Genomic DNA, 20,678 nt, shown 5'->3' with positions numbered 1-20,678 from the left:
AAGGGAGAATCGAGGTTGCAAATAGGCTGACTTTGAGATGGGGAGATTATCTTGGATTATCCAGGGGGCCCAGTATAATCACAAGAATCCCATAAGTGGAAGAGGAAGACAGGAGAGAGAGAACCAGAGAGATGGCAGTGTGAAGAGGACTTGACCCACTGTTGCTGGCTTTAAGCACAGAGGAAGGGGCCACAGCCAAGGAGTGCAGGCAGCCTCCAGAAGCTGGAGAAGGCAAGGAAACAAATTCTTCCCTAGAGCCTCCACAGGGAACGCAGCCCAGCCGAGACCTTGATTTTAGCCCAGTGAGACCTATTTCCGCTCTACTGAACTCTCAGGTAATAATTTTGTGTTGTCTTAAGCTACTGAGTTTGTGGTAAATTATGACAGCAGCAATAGGGAACTGATGTACCAGCTCACCAATCCCACCCCTACTGTGACAACTAGCGCATGTCTTAAGACATTGCCATATGTCCCCTGTGGGGCAAAATTGTCCCTGGTTCAGAGCACTGGCTATGTGGAATGCCATATTCTTTGCCTAGAAACTGGAGAGGAAACCGTTTCTCAGTTCTGTGATGAGAATGAGGCTGGGAGTGGGCATACCTGGTATGATTGGCTCTGTGAGGAAGGAACCAGTGGTATAAAAGGGGGTGAGTGCCACAGCTGCTACCCCCACTCCCCTCCCAGAGGCTCCTGGAGCTGTCACACTGTCATTAGAGGCACAGTATTCCTGTCAGTGCTTGTGCATAATTGAGTGAAACTAGAAAAGAAGCTGAACCATCTTCAACTGCACCATAAAAGAGAATATAAAAACTCAATAAAACACTGAAATGTCAGCTGAAGCAGCATTGCAGGCAGAGACCTCAGCAAGGAGGGTCAGCACACGGGCACCGCTGGCACTGTTTGTAGGAGTCGTGGGTGGAGAGGAGAGGCTGGGAGCCCAGCCTACGCTGGGGGCCACCAAACCTGGGCTCTGGGCCACACACACAGCCCCCTGGTTTCTGGACCCAACCCCGATGCTGTAATTCTGTTTATTTTGCTGAATATGAAATCCATATGGTTCTGATTTCTTCTTTGTGATCCATCATCTCCGTGTGGCTTCAGAGCCAGAAACCATGCAAAGAAGCTTTGAAGTTGGTGTTCTGGGGCAAGTAGGAAGTTGGGTTTTTCTGGGGTTCACTGGGACAACTGTGTGGTTCCCATTGAATTCTAGTAGTGCTCCAGGAGTTGAGAGGGGGAGGTAGACTGACATGGTTGGTTCTTTTCATTTCAGGTGTCCCTGCTGAAACAACAGGTGGTTCTATGTGATCTGTTGGCACGAGGTGGTCAGATGGAATCCTGGCCTTTGGCTCTTCCCTGCAGGGCAACAGGTGGCCATACTAGGGGGCAGACTAAAGGCAGAGGTCGGGAGAGAGAAGAAAAAGGAAGTCATTAAACAAGTAGGATATAGAGAAAGACATTGCCTGTATCTGTGGTTTTTGATATTAAAGGACCAGACTATTCTGTGATGGGCTGGTCTGGCCAGACCTCATTGACATGTAGACTCCAGTGGTTCCAAAATTTCAGCAAGCATTAGAATCACTCAGCTGGAGGGCTTATTCAAACCGACTGCAGACTTTCTGATTCAGAAGGGTTGGGGTGAGGGCCGAGAGTTTGTACTTTTGAACAAACTCCCAGGTGATGCTGCTGTGGCTGGTCCGAGGTTGAGAACTATTGGTCTTGAACAAGAAGAGCATCTTTGCGATTAAAAGTAGTGCTAGTAACTAATAGTTCTCAAGACTTTACAGTTTACATGTGAGGAACCCACTTTTGATTTGAATAATCCTGTAGAGATATAGTAAAATACATCATCTGTAAATTTTCTTTTCAAGGTGAAAGTAGCATTTATTTTTTAGATTGTTACACAGTAAAATCAACTTTTGGGGGTATACAGCTCTATGAATTTTAACACATAGTATAGATTTATGTAACTGCCATCTCAACCAGGATGTAGAACACTTCCATCACCCCAGGATCCCGTCTCGTGCTCGCACTCTGCATTCACACCCTCCCCACCCCACCCCATCCCACCCTACCCCTCACGTGTCTTCCATTCTTACAATTTTGTCTTTTTGAGGACGTTGTATAAATGGAATCATGCAGTGTAACCTTTTGAGACTGGCTTCTCAACGTAGTATCTGTGAGGTGGATGGAGGTTGTTGCATATGTATGAAGAGTTTCGTCCCTTGTGTTGGTAAGTAGTAGTCCATGGTATGGATGTACTGCCGTTTGTTCATCAATTCCTGTTGATGATCTTTTCGGTTGTTTCCAGTTTGATATTATTATGACTAAAGCTGCTCTGAACATTGATGTATAAGACTTCGTGTGGACGTATGTTTTTATTTTTCTTGGGTAAAGACTGAGGAATGGGATTGCTGGGTCATATGTTAAGTGTATGTTTACAGGAAGCTGCCAAACTGCTCTCCAGAGCGGCTGTACCATTTTTCATTCCCACTGGCAGTGGATGAGAGTTCCAGTAGCTCTTTAATCATATCAGCGCTTGGTGTTGTCACTTTTTAATTTTGGTCATTCTAGATCATGCTTGATTCTAGGATGTGTACATGAGTCTCAGAAAGGCTCAGAGAGTTGTCCAATGCCCCTAAACTCTTGGGGGCTCCTTGAATACCGGAATCCAGACCTTTTGACCTGAAGACTGTGAACATTCTGAGTGATGGCTGTGTCGGACGAGAGCTAGGAAGCAGTAACTGCTGTGCAGTATTGGTGGCTCCAGCAATATGGGCATGTGTGGCATGTGCCCAGGGACTAGGGAAACAAGAGGAAAGTGGAAAAAGGAGGTGACAAAGGAGAAAAGAAACACATGCTAGAATCACAGAGATAGAAGGCACTAGGCTACTTTTCATCCCTCCTGTTCTCCCCTTATTTTTAGGTCGAGCTTGGAGAGGCGAGGCAGCCTGCCGGATGTCACTCAGGTCCCTGGCACCTCCCTGACTCTTTGCCTATGGGAGGCAGTGGCAGAAACCATCTTTGTTTCTAGAAGCATCCTTGGTAACATTACCAGGGCAGAGGCCGCTTCCCCTCGGCGCGTGAGGAGTAGAGCTTTTACAAATTGACATACCTGGTCAAGATCGTCATATACTCCCCCAGTGTCTTGGTCTCAGGTCTGCTCCAGGCAGGAGTTGGCTTTAGAAAGGAACTTGCGCAGGAGGCCATGGACACAACTGAAACCGGAGCAGTGACTTAATGGGGAGGAGGAGGTTCATGGAAGGGAAGGATCCCTCTCTGGAGGCTGTCCCACCCACCCTAGGGGGACCAGGCGCAGCTGTCCTGGAAGGCTGTGGACATGCCTTCCTGATTGCAGCATACTTCTCTTTCATTTTGAATATCATTTGTTTCGTTGCCACGGCAACGTCAAGTCTCTATTTTAATGCTAACCTGCGTGGCTGCAACTTTCTATATATAAATGCTGCTTTGCACAGTGAATTAGCTGATGCCACGGGGAAGCAGCGGATGTGGAGACGGTGGCAGAAAATGACCAGCGTGTCAGATTTGCGAGAGGAGGGACTGCGGGGCTGAGGTGAGTTGGAACCAGGGGCTGTGCTGTCATCTTCAGGGCAGGTGCTCGAAGCTCATTGGAGCAGGATGAGAGTGAGGGACGGCCACTCTTGTGGGAGGGAAGCCTTCCTTGGGCAGCCTCCTGCTGGTCAGGGCCTTGGCTCTGCTTTAGAGGGACTTCTGTTCCCCAATATATTCCTGTCCTCATTCCTTCAGTGAGTCTGGGCTGCACGGGGACCCAAGGCTCTAGAAAGAAGACCAAGCCACCCAGGCAGGGGTGGCATCTGAGGTGAGCTCAGTGCGAAGTGAGTTTTTCTTATTTCCTTGGCTTATCTCAGTTCCCTGTTCTGGATCTTCACCTCCTGTTTTGTGTTTTCTTAATTCCTGAGTGTGGCCAGTCCCCGTTGGGGCCAAATGGCTTCAAATGGTGCAGGTAGAGCTCTCAGGAGAAGCCTAGAAGGGGTCTTGGGAGTCAGCAGGTTCAGATCCCTTGAGCTTTAGGTAAGGGAGAAGCCCAGAGAGGTGCTGTGTTCTGCCAGATGTCACACAGCCAGTCAGAGAGAAAGAGGGATGGGAACCAGGTCTGCAGGGATCTTCTGGCTCCTACACGTGTGCCACATATGTGCATGTCCTGTCATGGAGTCAGGGCAGCTTGTGGATATACACACGGAGTTACAGGGGCCGCAGAGGAGGTGGCCCCCTCAGGATGTTTATTTCTTGTGTCGCAATTCAGGGGCAGTAAACTCAGGATTATATAACAGGCTTAGTTAGAAGCCATTTAGGTTTCTGGGAAGAGCTTGAAAGTTGGAGTCTAGAAAACGGATTTGTGTGGATTCAGCCACTTCCTGCGTGACAATTGTGTCAGCTTTTCTGAGGCTCCATCTCCCCACTTAAGCACTAGGTATGAGAATCTCTTTCCCCGGCATGTTGTAGAGAGTCAAGTCACAACCCGTGCAAACCTGTCGAGGACGTTGTTCAAGTCCTGATCGGGGGTGATGCGTCTGAGGTCTGGAAACCAGAAGACATCCTCATAGCTCCATTCCTCATGGCAGGGAGAAGGTGCCTCCAGCAGCAGGGGAGTTTTCTGAGGATTGGGTTTCTTGGCGTGTTGTGAAACACAGTACAACTTTATCGTCGTTGAAAGTTTCATTCAGGCTTTCTCTCTTATGACATCTTTTGAGAAATATTTTAAATGAACTGTCTCCAGGGGCTTGGGCCCTGTTCGTGAAAAGAGAAAATGTATATGATTATGATCTAAGTGCCTGTGAGTGGTGTGTAGTCTGCTGGGGCTGGGAGAGTCACCTCTGCCTGTGCAGGTCGGGAAAAGTGGAGCTAAGGATTCCCTTATAGGAATTTCTGATTCTTATAAAGGGAGGTAAAGAAGGGGATGCTAAAGAAGAAGATCAGGACTAGGCAAAGCAGTGTTTTTTGATCCTTGAGTAATGAGTCATACCATGTATATAATCCGTGTTAACCAGCGTAAAACTAGAATGGGAAGATAGCAGAGTGCATTGCATGTGGTAAGGTGATTATTGGCGACATGAAAATTTTGCTTTGTGTGTATATTGGGTTGCGAAGTAAAATGTGCTTTTTACTGTGCGTCAGACTTTCAAAAAAAAATAATAAGTATGAAGACTGCTGGCCTTAAGTGGTGACCAGATGAACTGGAGATCTCCTCTACGGGTAGCTGTGGATTTCCTTTCCAAAGCCTGGAAGGGGAAGGGCTCTTAGTGGGCAGAGCTCCTTACAAGCCTCATTTTGAGAAGCTGATGTGCTGCAGCTTGCAGGCCAGATAGGGACAAGGAGTCCAGCTGAGAACCATGAGGTCTGGGGACTGGAGGTGGCAGTCTCTTCTCCCAGGGCCTGAGGTCAGGAGAAGAGCTCCCTGTGGGAAAATTGAAGACGCCTGTGATTCTTACAATGACCGCCTTGTCACCTGGCACTCTTCCCAGCAGCCCCAGAATGCACATTCCCATGTTCCAGAGCCCTGCAGGTTTGGATTCTGCACTCCTTCCAGGAGGGATGATCCACCCTTTCTCCTCATCAGGCACGCTCCAAGGTGCTGGCTTCCAGCTGTTCAGTCTTGCTACCCCATGGGAGTCTGCCTGCTGTGGCAGCTGTGTCAATTCACCTTTAGACCCCATGGGTGTGTGTCTGTCCTCCCCGAGGCTGCTGTGCCTGGCTCACTTTAGGGATTCTCCTCAGCTGCAGAATCCCTGCTGGTGTATCAGACTGCTTGGCGCATGGCTTTGCCTCTGACCACCTTCTCTGCCTCTGTCCCCACCTGTTGGTGCATGCCTCACTCCTTAAGTGGCTTCATTCAGCTTCCTCATACACCTCCTCCCCTTCTGAACCTTCTCATCAGTTGATAGCGTGCCACATTTCCATAGACAGAGTAGGACAGATTTTCCAGGGTCCCTTCTGCCCCAGAAACCTTGTCCTGTGCTTCCCTTCCAAGAAAGGTTACGTAGGCTGGGGTACCCAGCTCTGGAGTTGACCACACATTTACAGCACTTGGAAAGTGTGTGCCGGTACCCTGGAAGCTGGTATTGAGTTGTACCCACAAGAAGATGTTGGTAGTAAGAGGTCTTAGCAAAAGGTTGGTTAGTAGGGGGCGGAAGTGCTAATTCACACTGCTGATGCAAATACCCAACAATTAAAACCAGGAGTTTCACACTGGTGGCATGGAACAGACTATGTTTTTTTGTTGTCATTGTTGTTGCATGTTTTGTTTTAATTTCTGCCCATGGTTTTATTTAGAAATCTTTGAGTTGGTTGCCAACATCTAAAAATCAGCAGATTCACATTAAAAATTCAGATGTCCAGCTTTTCTTGCAGCAGCGTCACTTGGGAATTTGTGAGAAGTGGGAATTGTTGGGCTACCGAGACCTACTGATTTAGAAACGTGGTGGAACCCAGCAGCCTGTGTTCTGACAGCCCTTCTGTTACAGCAGAGAGCTGAAGGCTGAGAACCACTGCTCTGAGGCTCAGAACTTGGATAGGATGCCTGTACCTGTCGTTATCACTTTCTAGCCTTTTAAAACTCGGAGGGGCCCAAGAGTAGGAGTTAAGTGTTCCACCACCCACACTCTCCGGTCAGAGTTTCATGTGTGCTTCGAGGGCTACAGGAGTCCTGCCAGCTAAGGATCTCAGCAAATCCCAGTCCCTTTCTGTCCAGCCATGGTTATTCAGCACTTCCACTTGTGGGTGCCATTAGTGCAACAGTTGCCAACAGCCTTCTAGGGTGCCTTCAGCTGTCCTGGAGAGATATTACCAACTCAGCTACCTGTGATAGAAACAAACAAGCTAGAGAATTGAATCACTTTGAGAGAGATCAGGTTGGTGGCTCAAGCTTATCAAAGATAACCAGGCATTCATGGGCTGGTTGTCCTTAAGTGAAAATAATATGCCAATTCTTTAAAAACATATGGGTAAAAACCAATCACATATGAACATTTCAAGTCTAGCACTGGTAACTCAGACTGACATTGTCATATATGATCACTTGGTTTCTCTCAGCTTTCTTTTTGGGTAATGTGTTTAACTACTTTAGTGGGCAAGTCCGAGTGAGCCAAGAAAGTAAATTTTTTCTGAATATATTTACTTGAAGGACCGTAGGCCTATGAGAGGCTTGTTTCAGAGACCCTAACCAAGCCACCAATGACCTGCCGCTGCCCCCGCCCCCACCCCCGCCATAGCCCATTCTGTTTATTTGTGAATTGGGGGCCCCTGAAGGTATTTCAGTATATAAGAGTAAAATAGGTAAAAAAGTAGGCAGTGCTCCTCTCTCTACCTTCTTGTCTACCGTGCTTCCACTGCCCTTACTTTCCCAGATGACCCTGGGAAAGTAAGAAACCCCTTTCTGAGTGGGCTGACAAATCCTACACAGGGACTAGGAGACTCCATCTATTCAACACATATTTATTTATTGGGTATGTTTTCTGTGTCTGGGGACAGATTTGAGTAGGACAGTGTTCTTGTTCTCAGGGAGCTCAGTTGACAGGGGTGAGGGTTGCTCATTACAGGCCACTCAAACAATTACAACTATGGAGGTGAGGAGTGGACCAGCCCATGTGGGAGAGAGGCAGGCTAGGGTAGGGGCTGCATCTCCCCAGAGACAGCAAGAAGAAAGGAGCCTGGCCCTTGGACAGAGCAAGGTGGGTCCCTGTCCCTTCTGGAGCATCGAACGTAGGCTTCCAGATTTCAGTCTAGATGGGAGCTGAGCCTCGATACTGCCCCAACTTAATACCTCGTGTGGATGGGCAGAGGCTGCCTGCCGGAGCTCCAAGATTTGCCAGCTCAAAAACAGAGCAGCTCAGTTACTCAGCTTGTGGTGCTCAGTTGACATTCTTCTCAGGTGTCATTTTTCCCGTGGGTGTTGGTCAGGGCTCTTTGCTATGGAAATGACTATCTTGGCTCTTTTCTTCTCTCCCCTGGCATCTCTGCCTCCAGTTTATAAAGCTCCTTACTAACAATCAGCTATTACCTTCTACCCTGTGAAATTGATAATTAGGAGCTTGGCTGGTTGGTCATGGCTTCAACTGTAACTTCTCGCTGGAGGATTTGCCTTTGGACAGAGGATTCCAGGACACACTGCAGAAGCGCCTCGGTTACGAATGGCGTAAGGAGGAATTGCGCCAGCCTTGGACATTGCACAGCAGGTTCAAACTGGTTCTCTGTCTCATTAGTTGTAAGACCTTGGGTAAGACCTTGGTGTATTCGATTATAAAATGAGAATAAGAGTACTTCTCTCCCAATGTTCTTGTAAGGGACAAATAAGCTACAGTGTGTACAAGGTACTGGCCCACAATAGTCCTTCAGCAATTAGAACAACAAAAATATCTAGTGGTGAAGTACAGGCAGTGTAATCGACTTAGCAGACGAGCAGTGGAGGGAAAAAGAAACCTGACTCTTTGTCCTTCCTATTACCCAATCGGTCTCATTTTTAAGAGCTCGAAGTATGGGGGGCTATTCTCTGGGGCATCCTTGGTGATGGCAACAGAGTTCAAATGAAGGTGTACACAGGCCGCTCCTGGAAGGCGGTCAGGCACCCAGGGCCTTGTTTTGCTTGGTTTGCAGCTCTCGTCCAGGGTCGTGTTGGTCTCTCAGTCTGGTTTGTGGGGATGTCGCCAGCTTTCCAGCAGCCCCCAGGGACATGGATGTTCAGGGCTCCATGGGTTTTACTGGTCCCTTCGGATGATCTTTTAAATTTCGGTCTTCTCCACCAAGCCTAGTGATTCCATTTCACATGCTCTTTTTCTTGTTCCTTCTCTGAGCTCAGTCTATGTCAGAAAAGTTAGAGTGTGTCATTGTAGAGAGGTGTTAGCTTGGGCTGTTGGGAAAACCCAGGCAGTGCAACCTGAGCGACTCAGTGTTGGTGACCTCAGTGGAAGAATTTCCTCAGAGGTTGCTCAGTGATTTCATAGGATGGGAAGTATGGGGCAAAACTAATATTACTGAGTGTTGACCATCATTTTGGCCCTCCAATCTTTACAAGAATTCTATGAAATAGGTACTTCTATTTTTACATGTGTAGGAGAAAAAAATAAGAAGTTCAAAGAGGCAACATGACTTGCCTGAGGTTATATGGTTGGTAAGCAGTAGTACCTATACTTGAACTTCCTCTGTGCCTGGCCAAAGACTAGAAGCTGGGTTTGGGGACAACCCAAGGGGTTTCTGTGGGCAATCGAGTGATTTGTGGGGCTGTGTCTTCTGTTTCTTATCCATGCCTGTGCCCCGACCCAGTGATGCATACCTTGTTTTAGGAATCCCTGCCACAGGATGGAGGTTGTGGTTTCTAGAAGTTTTCCCGAATCTTTCAGATCCCCTTGTTGGAATGGAGCTTTGCATTTCAATGAGTGGGAAAAAATCAGCAGAAGAGAATTTGCCAAAGGGAAAACCAATGCGTTTATGACTTCACTCCTCTTGTGTGCACAGATGTTTCCTCTGTGGGCCCCCTCCCTTCGTGGAGTTCACTGACCACAAACATGGGAAAGAGCTTGAGTTGAACAGAGAGCAAGACTTAATGGAGAGGGTCACCTGGTACAGAGCAGTGTTGGGGTCAGCCCTGGAGCCCTCCTAGGTGGGGCTCTGGCTTCTGCCAGGCCATCTGACCAGAACTAGTCGCCTAGCCTTGACAGCAACGTCAGCACCAAGGTTTTAGGGTGGCCAAAGCGTGATAAGGAGGGGCCTCTGTGTTGGGACTGAGGAGCCTCAGCGTCTCATCCCTGTCTGTCTCTGGGCCTTGGTTTCCCAATCTGTAAAATGGCAACACAAGATCAAATGATCTCCAAAGTCTCCTGTATCTCTAATTTTGAGAATGTTCTTTATTGTTGCCTATGTTGTCTTAATTCACTTCATATTCTTAAAAATAAAGCCCCCACCCTAATATTCCTGCCATTTGAAAGAAAATATAATGAATCCTAATCTGATAAACAATATTCATTTTAGGAGATGGCAAGTGAGATGGGTATGTCGAGGGGAATTTTATTAGCAAATATCATCTAAATGTTTTAAATAAGGCTGTATCCATACAATAGCTCAAAATGAAATAGATTTTTTTAAAAGGCACTAAAATTAACATACTTATTATAGAAAACTTGGAGAACCAGAAATAAAAATATTTAGCAGTCTTTTCCTTTTTTTGCTGTATATATTTGTCTACATAATTGGATCATATGGTATATTTGGAATTGTATATGCCGATTTTGGGGGAGGGCAGTGTTTTTCTGATTGTAAAAGTAATTTTATAAACACTTAAAAATAAAAATGAAATTAAAAAATAAAAATTTAAAATTTAATAAAATTAAGAGTGCAATTAAAACAGCTAGAAGAATCTCACAGTACAAAGATAACCTTTGTTAAACATTTTTGTGTATTTCCTTAGTGCTTTGTTTAGGGTGGGGAGAGCATTATTTTCCATAATTGAGATCATACTGCATACTCTGATTTCTAAAGCAGAAACAACTCTTAAGAGATGATCTAAAAGATGGTTTTGATGACAGAAAGCATTGACCACTGGGTGGTTTATTAATCTTTACTGCTTTAATGGGAATTGGGGTTGAGGGGCGGGGAAGTCTTGGTTCATTCAAAAGGAGTTTTAAAAATGCAGAAAATCATTACTCAAGTTCCCTGGCAACAAAAGTGGCCACTGTGGTGCTTTACACAGTACAGCGTTGCTTGGATGGAGGGAGGCAACAAAAAGGTTTTGTTTGGTGATTCTCCGAGCACAGTGTCTCCAAAGCCTCAATAGTTCCCCCATTGTTGGCATGTGCTTGGAGAGAAAAGGCAGCATCAGTTTATAAGTGTTCCCCACACATGGCTGGGGGCTTCTTCTGTACTACTGGCCTTGAAGGATGTTGCTGGAGAAACACGTATCCTTGTTCCGAGGTGGGAGGGAAGCAGAAGAGGAGCACCAGGGCACCAAGCTTCACCTCTGAGCTGGAAAACCCATCAGGTGACACATACAGAGTTCACTGGATTTCTGAGTTGGGTATATGCACTGAGTATGAAACAACTCACAGATGCATTTATATGGTTACTTCCCCATTGTCATCTTCCTAGTTTTGCTTTATCTCTCAATGCCTGGAGAGTGAGTGAGTGCTGTCCTCACTTGCGTGTCTAAGAGAACCTTCTTATTTCTTGCACATGAATTATTAACATAACTTGGCTGGATATGTACATCTGGGATCTCAAACTTTTCGGACAGAAATTCATTTTTGCAGCTCAGTTTGTTCCACCATTCGGCAAATGTTTGTTGAACACCCTTAGTAATGAACAAAACAAGGAACGTGCCCCGTGAAATTTTGACTTCAGTGGAATCGCCCTTCTAGCACTTCCCAGTGCTCAGGGGCGATGCCAGGCCCTGGGGAATAGTGAACAAAACAGAGGCCCCGCCTCCTGGAGCTTTTATTCTAGTGGGAAGGGTTCTCTAGCCCTTAGTAGGAGTAAAGGAAAAGTCCGAGGAAGAACTGATTGCCTAGGTAATTTTTCTCTTTGCCTGCTTGCATGTGCGACTTTTATTTTCTTATTTTTTGATTATTGGTTTTAATCTAGTTGTTCTGGTCTTTTCTAATAGAATACTTCTTAAACATACATTACTTCTTTGTTTCCTTGCTTTTTTTACTTTGCTATTTAGGGAATTCCTTTTAAGCTTACCCTGCACTTTATTGAATTCACTTTTTATATTTTTATTTACTCACAACTACTAATGTGAATTTAAATGAGCAATTTTTGTATCATCCTCACCTCATCTGTTTTCTTCTTTGCATCATTCTTTGTATTTTGGCCGTTTTTTCCTTTATGAATTTCTGTTCCCCTTTCAAGGAGGTCACAACTTTTTGCATTCTAACAGTTTCCTGACATTTTCTTCTGAATTATTATCTGAGATGTGCTCTTCCTTTGAGTCTTCAGGATGGTGTTTCTTCACCCTTATTCCACATGTTTTTTCCCCTTTCTTTACTCATTCTTAAACAAGGCAGGATCTGTGTAGACCTTGCATATACCAGCAGAGTATATATATTGTCTGCTACTGGCCTCGGCACTCTACACTTGGGAGAAGGTTGAATCCCCTTCAGTTACTTGCCAGTAGGTTCAATGATGCACACATCTCCCAATCCAGTTCCTGTTTTCAAATTGGCTCTCACCTGGGCCACTGCTGTGGTACTGCTTGGCCCTCCAATATTCTGAATTGAGAGGCCTCGGACCCAACCATGATGAGTGCAAGAAACTGGCTGCCAGTCACCTCATGGGAGCCATTGGCCCAGCAGGCCTGGGGCCAGCCACTACCCTCGGCCCCATCCTCTTTCTTCCTTTCTTCTATAATGGTGGTGATCTTAATATCTTACATCTCTTCCTTCTGTGTCCTCACGCTCACAGCCCCTGTGTGTGAAGATCACATTTCACGCCCACCTCTCTTCTATATTCCTCTCTCTGAGATTAGCAAGGGAGACATCCTTGCTTTCATCAGTGAGCACTTTTTTCGGTATCTCACTTGGACACTGTTAACTTTGTATTTCTTCTTTTGACCTCTTCCTCTTTTGCTTTTTGTGACTCTCAAAACTCACATCCACTCTTTACCAGGATGGAGACCCTGAATGTGAGGCACAGGCTGGGTTGGAGGGGAAAATGATGAAGACCTGGTTCTTGCCTTCGAGTCCTGAGGAGGGGCCCCAGGGTCTGCATTCACTAACAGAGGGCACAGGGGAAGAAGGGATTGGGCCCGAGGAGTATCAGGAAAAATTTATTCTCCCACCACGTTAGTGAGGATGCACCTCAGGTTCAGGTCTCCATCCGTTTTTTATGAACACTAAGCCAACCCATAGGATTTCATCTCCATCTCCGTGCAGATGCTCCAGCTCCGTGTGCCAAAGGCTAGACCTGCCCCAGTTTTCCATTGATCACTTTGAACTCAGGTAAATAGCTGACACACTGTACCACATCCCCCAAAACTGGCTCCCACCACAGCTGGGTCTCTCAGAGTTACTGGTTCTAGTTCTCTTGTTCCCTTGAGATCAACTTCTCCTTTCTTACATTTCCCCCACATCTCATTGGTCACCCAGGCTTATTCCACTTATTTTTAAAGTCCCTCTGTTCTGGGTAAGCCCTTTCTTTTCATTCCTGCTATCAGCCAAATTCTGTATCTTCTGAGAAGCCTCCCCTGACCATCCCAGTGAAAGTGATCTTGCCTTTCTCCACATTCTAAAAGCTCTTATTGTCTATCAACTTATCATTTGGCACTTATTGTAGACTCCCTTATATAGTTATTTCTTTTCGTCTCTCGTGGTGTTTGTGCCTTATCGCCCAAATTTTAGAAATCCAGTCTTTTGCATTACACTTGTCCGTATTGTTCATGGCATTCAGGAAAGCGTTGTAACTGTTAAGTGCTTGATTGATGTCATAGCCAACACGCTGCATGTCAGGGCTGGGGGTGTCTTCGAGATGCTGAACTCTGGAGACTGCACGGGCTGGTAAGTAATTTTTCTTTTCATGACTAAAACATTTAGAAAAAGTGAGTCATCACCATACCCAGATGTTCTTTCTTATTAATTGTCATTATTGAGACAACACAATTTGTCCTATGGAAGACAAGGGCCTATAGCGAATGTGGCCTATTTTGGTTGACAGTTTTCAACTCAACTGAAACGAAGAATAATAACAAGAGGATTGGTTGAATTTAACTTGATTAAACTCAGTAAAATGCAGTTTGGTGGAAATGGTTGTCAGTCTATTTGCTTTTGGATCGTGGGTTTCCTGTTCTTTCTCATTTGCCCATATGACCCCTTATGTAGAAACCTGTTTGTAGTCCCAAAAGAGAACAATTCACGCTTTTCACAGCAACTCCAATGATAGAGGACTATCAGTCAAGTAAAACTAAAGTGACTTCTGCAATCAAAAGCTAGGATAACTCCAAACAGTAAACCCATTAGAGTTCATTTGCAAGTCATACACATCCTGACATACTAAGTTTGATGAAGGCTAAAGAATAAAACCTCTGCAGGACTGGTTTGTCTCCTTAGCTAAGGTCAGAGCAGATTAGCCTCCTGGTTTATAAAGGCCGAGAAAAGTCCCTTGCCATTGGCTGTAGGCCACACTGGGAACTGCGATGGCAATGATTTCTGTGTGTTGCCTATAGCAGTGCATTATTGTGTGTGATTTCATCCGTTAATTTGTATGATGCATTGTCAGATGCATCTCTATGGTGGTGTCAAGATTGAATGGCCTTAAAACTGTCCCCTTTGCTGTTATAAAACCAAGAATTTATGGGCTGTGAAAGCTTCCATGGCCATTTTAATTCCATAAAACCTGAAGGACTGAAGGTGAAGGTCTTGGCTGTCTAGGTACAAATGAAGTTTTGCTTTTATCAACTCATAGGTGGGAGCCCAGTTCCAGAAGCAGAGACACGCCTAGCTCTTCTAGTCAATGTGTTCTAGTGGCCTGGCTGACCTCAAAGGTCAGGATTTACCCTCTGACACTCCTCCAAATAACTCGGCAGCCACTGCTGGGACACCTCACCGCTGGATAATGTGCTCACTTTCTTCACTTGTGGCTGTATTGGAACCATTTAACAAGTTTAGATTTAAGGATTGCATTTATTTTGTTTTTATGATGGGAGAGAGATAGAAAGGTGGGAGTGTCGGGTAAGCCCATTATCACTTCCCTGCTTCTAGTCTCTTCTTGATATTTGATCATTTTATTCCCTGGTATCATGATAATATATCAAGAGTGCAATGCTGGTGATTTTTTTTCTCCCTGGCTCAAAATCCGTCCATGGTTTCTTCTTGCTTTTTAGCCTCGGTGTTCTCATGGCCTTCCATATCTGACTCCATTCTCAGCTACTGCTTTTTCCTTCCATGCCTCTTAAACTCTGATGGAAGTGATGCCCCCACCTTTCCCCACATCTTCCCACACTGTTTTCTCTGGGCCTTTGCTCATGTTGGCCATCGAGTATTGAACCCTAAAGTTTTTCATCCTACCCATGCTTCCTGCCCCCAAGAGCCTCTTTTTTCTCCTCTATTAAACGGGACAATAATAGAAACTTCTTTGTTGATTTGTTATGTGGGTTAAGTGATTTAAGACATGTGAAGCACTTGGAGCAGTGCCTGGCCCAGAGCAAGCGCTCAGTAAGGGATCCCGGTTGTCATGACTTGCAGCTGATTGGAGCTCCACAATCAGAGAGGGAACACAGCATTCCTCAGACAGCCACGCCAATGGCTTTGAGAAGGAAGAGGTGAGCCCTGCCCCTAGGGGTGAAAGGGAAAGACCAGAAAGGTGGAATGTAGATGCACAAAGCAGGGAGTTGATGCGTCCAGATTGCTGTCCACCCCCAGGGGCCCCTGAGCATGCCATACTCCTAAGCAGAGAAACCTGTGGCTGACATTAGAATGCTGGCAGTGCTGCCTCAGTGTCCCTGAGATAGCATACAAAACAGGTCACAGTGAGCCCTGCTATAAATGCCCTGGCTTCGTTTTATAGTCAGCTTTCTCATTGCTCTCACGAAGAGGTGGGATGGCTGCATGTTTCACCTTTCCTGGAGATTCTGCCCCTGTATACCTCATGATGTGGTTCATGTGTCACATCACCCTTGATCTAAACTACCTTTGTGTGTGTGTGTGTGTTAAAAATGTTCCATTTTTAACAATTTTCAGTAGCATTAAGTACATTTACATTGTTGTGCAACCATCTCTAACATCCATCTCCGGACCTTTTCATTTTGCAAAACTGAAAATGTACCGTTGAAACAATTCCTCTTCATTTCCCCCTCCCCCCAGTTCCTGGCAACCACCATTTTACTTTCTATTTCTGTGAGTATGACAACTCTAGGATGCTCATAGAAGCACCAAATTTGTTCTTCTGTGACCTGTCCTTCTGTGACCGTCTTATTTCACTTAGCATAATGCCCTCAAGGTTCATTCATGTTGTAGCTTGTGTCAGAATTTCCTTCCTTTTTAAGGCTGAATACTGTCCCATTGTATGTATATACCACATTTTATTTATCCCTTCATCCATCAGTAGACACTTGAGTTTCTGCCCTTTGGCTATTGTGAATAATGTTGCTATAAACACATAAACACGGGTATACAAAGACCTGTTTACCTCCCTGCTTTCTGTTCTTTTGGGTGTATAACCAGAAGTAGTATTGGATCATATGGTAATTTTGTGGTTAATTTTTTGAGGAATTGCCATACAGTTTCCATAGCAACTGTACCATTTTACATTCCCACTAGCAGTGCACGAGGGTTCCAATTTCTCTACATCTTTGCCAACACTTGTTATTTCTGGTTTCTTGATAGTAGCCATCCAGTGCCTGTGAGGTAGCATCTCATTGTGGTTTGCATTTCCCTAATGATTAGTGAAGTGGAGCATGTTATCATGTGCTTTGCCATTTGTATATATCTTTGGAGAATTGTCCTTTGCCCATTTTTAATTGGGTTATATATTTTCTTGTTGTTGAGTCTAAACTTTTTTTGTGTCCAGGAAACTGCAGCTCCTACTCTTCAGCTACTGCTGATAGTAACAACTAGCTTTTATTAAGCACTTACATCCCTCTCACATTCTGCTAAGTGTTTACATGGATTCCCCCCACCCCCTTAATTCTCACAACAGCCTTTTGAGAAAGATATTGTGATCATCTCCATTTTACCAGTTTAGAGGCCTTGCTCCATGTATCACAGCTGGTGAATCAGTAAGGTGACCATGGTCTGATTCGGTCTCTAGATGATAGTACAGGTCTCCTGGCCCCAAGGAGCTGGCATTGAAATGTCTTTATAAGTAAACAGTTTAGCCATACAAATGTTGATGAGAAGTGGTATTTTATAGGAAACCTCAGGCCTCATGACCTTGGTCTCTCCAGAAAATCATATTTACTTCGAAGTAGAGAATCACTTCCTAAAATTCCAAAGATGTATATCAGAAGCAAACACAGAAATATGTGACATTTTAAATGCTAAACCCTCAGCTGCTCCCAAAAGCTTTCTAAACAGAGTGATAAGACATATTCACCAAGGTTCCAAGGCCCTGCTGAAATTCATTTTGTTGGTGGATGCAGGTTTGTTCTTAGGGTCCAATCCTTTCTTCACTTGCAATCAACTGCTTTGTGATCCTCAGGCCCTTTTCACCCAAGATGCACAGTATTGCCCCTTTTTGCTGTCTGTCCAGATTTGGAGATGGTGAGGGCAGAGTGAAGGCAGGGGACCCTAGCCTTGCCCCTCTAGGGGCACCAGCTCTCCAGCCCCTGGAAGGCCTAACACAACGGTTCTTTGGGGGAACATTCTCCTTTCCTTTTATGTTGGGTTTTAACTGGCCTTGGGTTCACACAGCTGGGGCCAGGGCCAAGGCCAGAGCCCTGACTTAGGGTTGGGAAGAAGTTGGCGGAACATTCCCCAGCAGGGTTTGGGCAGGCCCAGGGAGTCCCGCCTAAAATACAGTGGACAAAGGCGCTCTTGTCCACAGGCCTGGGGGTGGGAGGCATCTGGTCAATGACACAGGCTTGGCCATTGTATGTTGTGACCTCAGCCGACTTTTTTAGCCGAGAAAGGGGAAAAAGAGAGAGTGTGAAAAAAAAAAAGAAAAGAAAGAAAGCCTCAAGAAACTTTGCATCTGGACAGTCCAGAATGTGTTGTTGATTTCCCCACAAGAGCTGGAGCAGATTTGGAAGGAACTGTGCAATGTAGTGGGTTCTTTGTGAAAGAATAGCAATGAGAAAAGCCACAGGAACATCCTCCAGGGGCCCAGAGCACTGACCCTGGAGTAGCTGCTTGCCTCAGCCTTATTTCCCGCAGAGGGTGCTATGGAGAGGAAGCTGGCAGGAGCCTGGTCCTGATCTGGGGACTTCTGAGACTCTCCTCTGAGTTAGCAGCTCCCAAAGAAGAGTAGCTGTCCCTCTGATGGTAAGAATCGATTTTGCTTGCCTGCAGATGTGTGTGCTCAGCTTGCTTTTCTTCTGCATGTTTCTAAAATGACTTTGACATTTTAAAGAGGCAGTTCTGAGAACCTGTTTAGAAGGTCTGAGGGCCCTGAGTGCTGGGGGAGTACCTTTCACAGGCCAAAGTTGTGAGCAGGGAGAAGAGAACACTGGGCTGTTGTGTGAGAAATCAGGAGAAGAGATGGGAAAGATTTAAAAAGGAATGTTTGGCTGGAAGGAGAGTCTTGGGTCCCCTGGTTACCCAAGCGGAGTGGTGACATGAACTTCTGTTGTTGGGATTGGAGTCCACATGTTTCCTCCCCCATTTAACTTTTGTAAAATATGAAGTTGGACTTCTACCTTCCTAAACACCTACCTTCTATCCCATGGCACAGTTCTAGCTGGAATACTAAGGCGAAAGCCCATTATGGGGACATAGCTCCCCAGAGGTCGTTGAGTATCATCTGCTCAGTAAACCCAGTATCTGGATGGTGATTCCAGGCTGGATGTGTCTGTCCCCTTTGGTGGAGATGGCAATGGCTACAATAAGAGTAATGGATGCTCTCCTGAAACTTAGGAGTTAAGCTATCCAGGACCTGACTGCAGAGTACGGGGGCGGCGGGGGGAGGTGGGTGGGGGCGAGTTCTGGTGGGTCTGGGAGGTTTATGGAGAAGAAGGGATTAATGAAGAAGACGAATATTCAGGAAGCGAATAAGAGTGCAGGCAAAGCTCTTGGCAGAGTAGGTAAGGCAGAAACCGAGGCGTGTGGGATGTGGGCGGTCTGTGGGGTATGCCCAAGCTTAAGTGGGCTGCGTGTTCGGGACACAGTTTGAGTGGTTAACAGAAGAGCTAACTGCTAGCAGACCTGGAACAATTCACTGGTGTGGGATGATGAATTCTAACTTTGGATACAGGGAAGTCCAGGATGCCAGGGCAGAAATCTGATTGCTAGGCAAATAGAGCTCAACAGCTTGTGGTTCTGGGAATGGCAGGGAAGGGGCAGGCAGATGCAGGCCCATCGGGACAGAAGAACTCACCATAACTCACCATGGTGAGAGATGGGAGTACAGAACTCCGAGATTATGAGGGAGAATCTCAGGAGTTTGGGGCCTGGACAGCTTTCTAGGGATAGTTTGATGCCTCTGAATCCCATGTCTACACTTGAATGTGACTTTGCTTGGAGACCATCTGGTTCAACTTCTGTATTTTCAAGATGAAGAAATTGAGGCCCATCAGCAAAAATGAAGTAGGTTGCTCAAGATCTCACAGCAAGACAGTGGCAGCTCAAGCTTGGTACTCAGGCCTTCCACTTCTTTGCACGGGGCCACAGAGAGGTAGTGGGTCCCAAACCTTGATAGTAAGGCCCTCGGCTCTCACCATTTGTCTAGTTTTATATGCACCAGTAGCAGAGGCTCCAAAAATGTTGACTGAATTGGGTTGGTTGAAATTGTACCCCTTACTGACTTGCGGAAACTGTTCCAACCCCTGTTAGCCTCAGTCTTCTTCCGGTGCTCATGGTTCAGAACCAGTTATGGCTCGCAGGGAATCAGGTCTCTGAGTCAGAAGTCTTTGATTAGAATCACTTGGAACACAGGCGTTAGCACTGCAGAGGAACTAGGATGAGTGTCTATGCTGAGACTTGATGCCTTTCTTTTGGTGCCCTTCATCCCCAAACTAGCAACCACAAAGCTGGACAGTCTGTATCATACCCCACAGCAGACCATCAGAGGCTCCCACCTTTGTACCCTAATGAGGGCCAGCCACCTTTCTCTAAAAGGGCATCAACTCCCTGAGGAAGCCTCCTTTTGCCCCTAAGGCATCTGTGGGCAGCAGCTGTTCACTTGTCCTTGACATTCCTGGCAAGCTGCTTTGTGTGAGGTACTGAGCCTAGGTCTGCCTGAGCTAGCAACTTCCAACTCCCTTCTTCACTTCTTCAGTCCATTTGAATGAAACAGAATGCTTGGTACATTTGGTCGTGGGTTTTCTTTGGAGACATAACAACTTTTGAAAGTGCCAGAAACAATAGCATAGGGCATTTGGGGGCTTTGCATCTTAATACTAAAGGAAGGCTGGGAGGGGGCTTCACTAGTATTTTTTTCTTTTTTTCTCCCTCCCAGTACCAAATGTTGGCAAAACTCTCTTGTTCCCAGACTTTACCCTCTGCAAAGGGAATTTACCCAGGAATCATCTAAAGCAGGGGCCCCCAACCCCTGGGATGTGGACTGGTACTGGTCCATGGCCCGTTTAAAGACTGGGCCACACAGCAGAAGGTGAGCAGCTGGCGAGCAAGCGAAGCTTCATCTATTTGCAGCTGCTCCCCAGCACTAGCATCACAGCCTCAGCTCCACTTCAGATCATCAGGCGTAAATTCTCATAGGAACACTGGTCTCTGGTGCCAAAAAGGTTGGGGACCCCTGATCTAGATGGGCCCTCACCTTATGAAGATTTCCTTAGGGAGGTGACCTGTTGTCAGTGACCTATCCTCACAATGTCCTTCAAAAACGTCTTCTAAGGCAGGATAATTGATCTATTATGGACATAATCTAGTAGAGAAAATTGAGGGTGTGCTTTGAGATCCTTTAAGACTACAGGAAGTACTAAAAACTCTAGCCCAGCAACTTCAAATGACAAATAGGGACATTTCAACCCAAAGAGGCCGGAACAGTGGTTTGTACAAAAGAAGGAGAGAATTAAGTTTTCAGTCTCTTCATACAGGTCTGAGGTATAA

General features: G+C 45.9%; 1 protein-coding gene across 2 annotated transcripts in view; it reads left to right on the top strand.

Moving 5' to 3' along the window:
• GAS7 (growth arrest specific 7) overlaps positions 1 to 20,678 on the top strand; it is a 205,879-nt gene that overhangs the window by 90,921 nt on the left and 94,280 nt on the right. The window contains exon 1 of one of the 2 annotated variants that reach the window (XM_011358958.2): positions 17,634 to 17,936. The exons of the other annotated variant lie outside the window; for it this stretch is intronic. Coding sequence (XP_011357260.1) covers positions 17,934 to 17,936 — 3 coding nt within the window. The 5' untranslated portion in view covers positions 17,634 to 17,933. Of the gene's footprint in view, positions 1 to 17,633; positions 17,937 to 20,678 lie in introns of those variants that run through there. 2 annotated transcript variants of the gene reach the window in all.

The sequence above is a fragment of the Pteropus vampyrus genome, unplaced genomic scaffold (assembly GCF_000151845.1).
Source record: "Pteropus vampyrus isolate Shadow unplaced genomic scaffold, Pvam_2.0 Scaffold44, whole genome shotgun sequence".
In the NCBI taxonomy this organism is placed as follows: Eukaryota; Metazoa; Chordata; class Mammalia; order Chiroptera; family Pteropodidae; genus Pteropus; species Pteropus vampyrus.
Note: the sequence above shows the minus strand (reverse complement) of the source record. Positions and strands in the feature narration are given on the sequence as shown.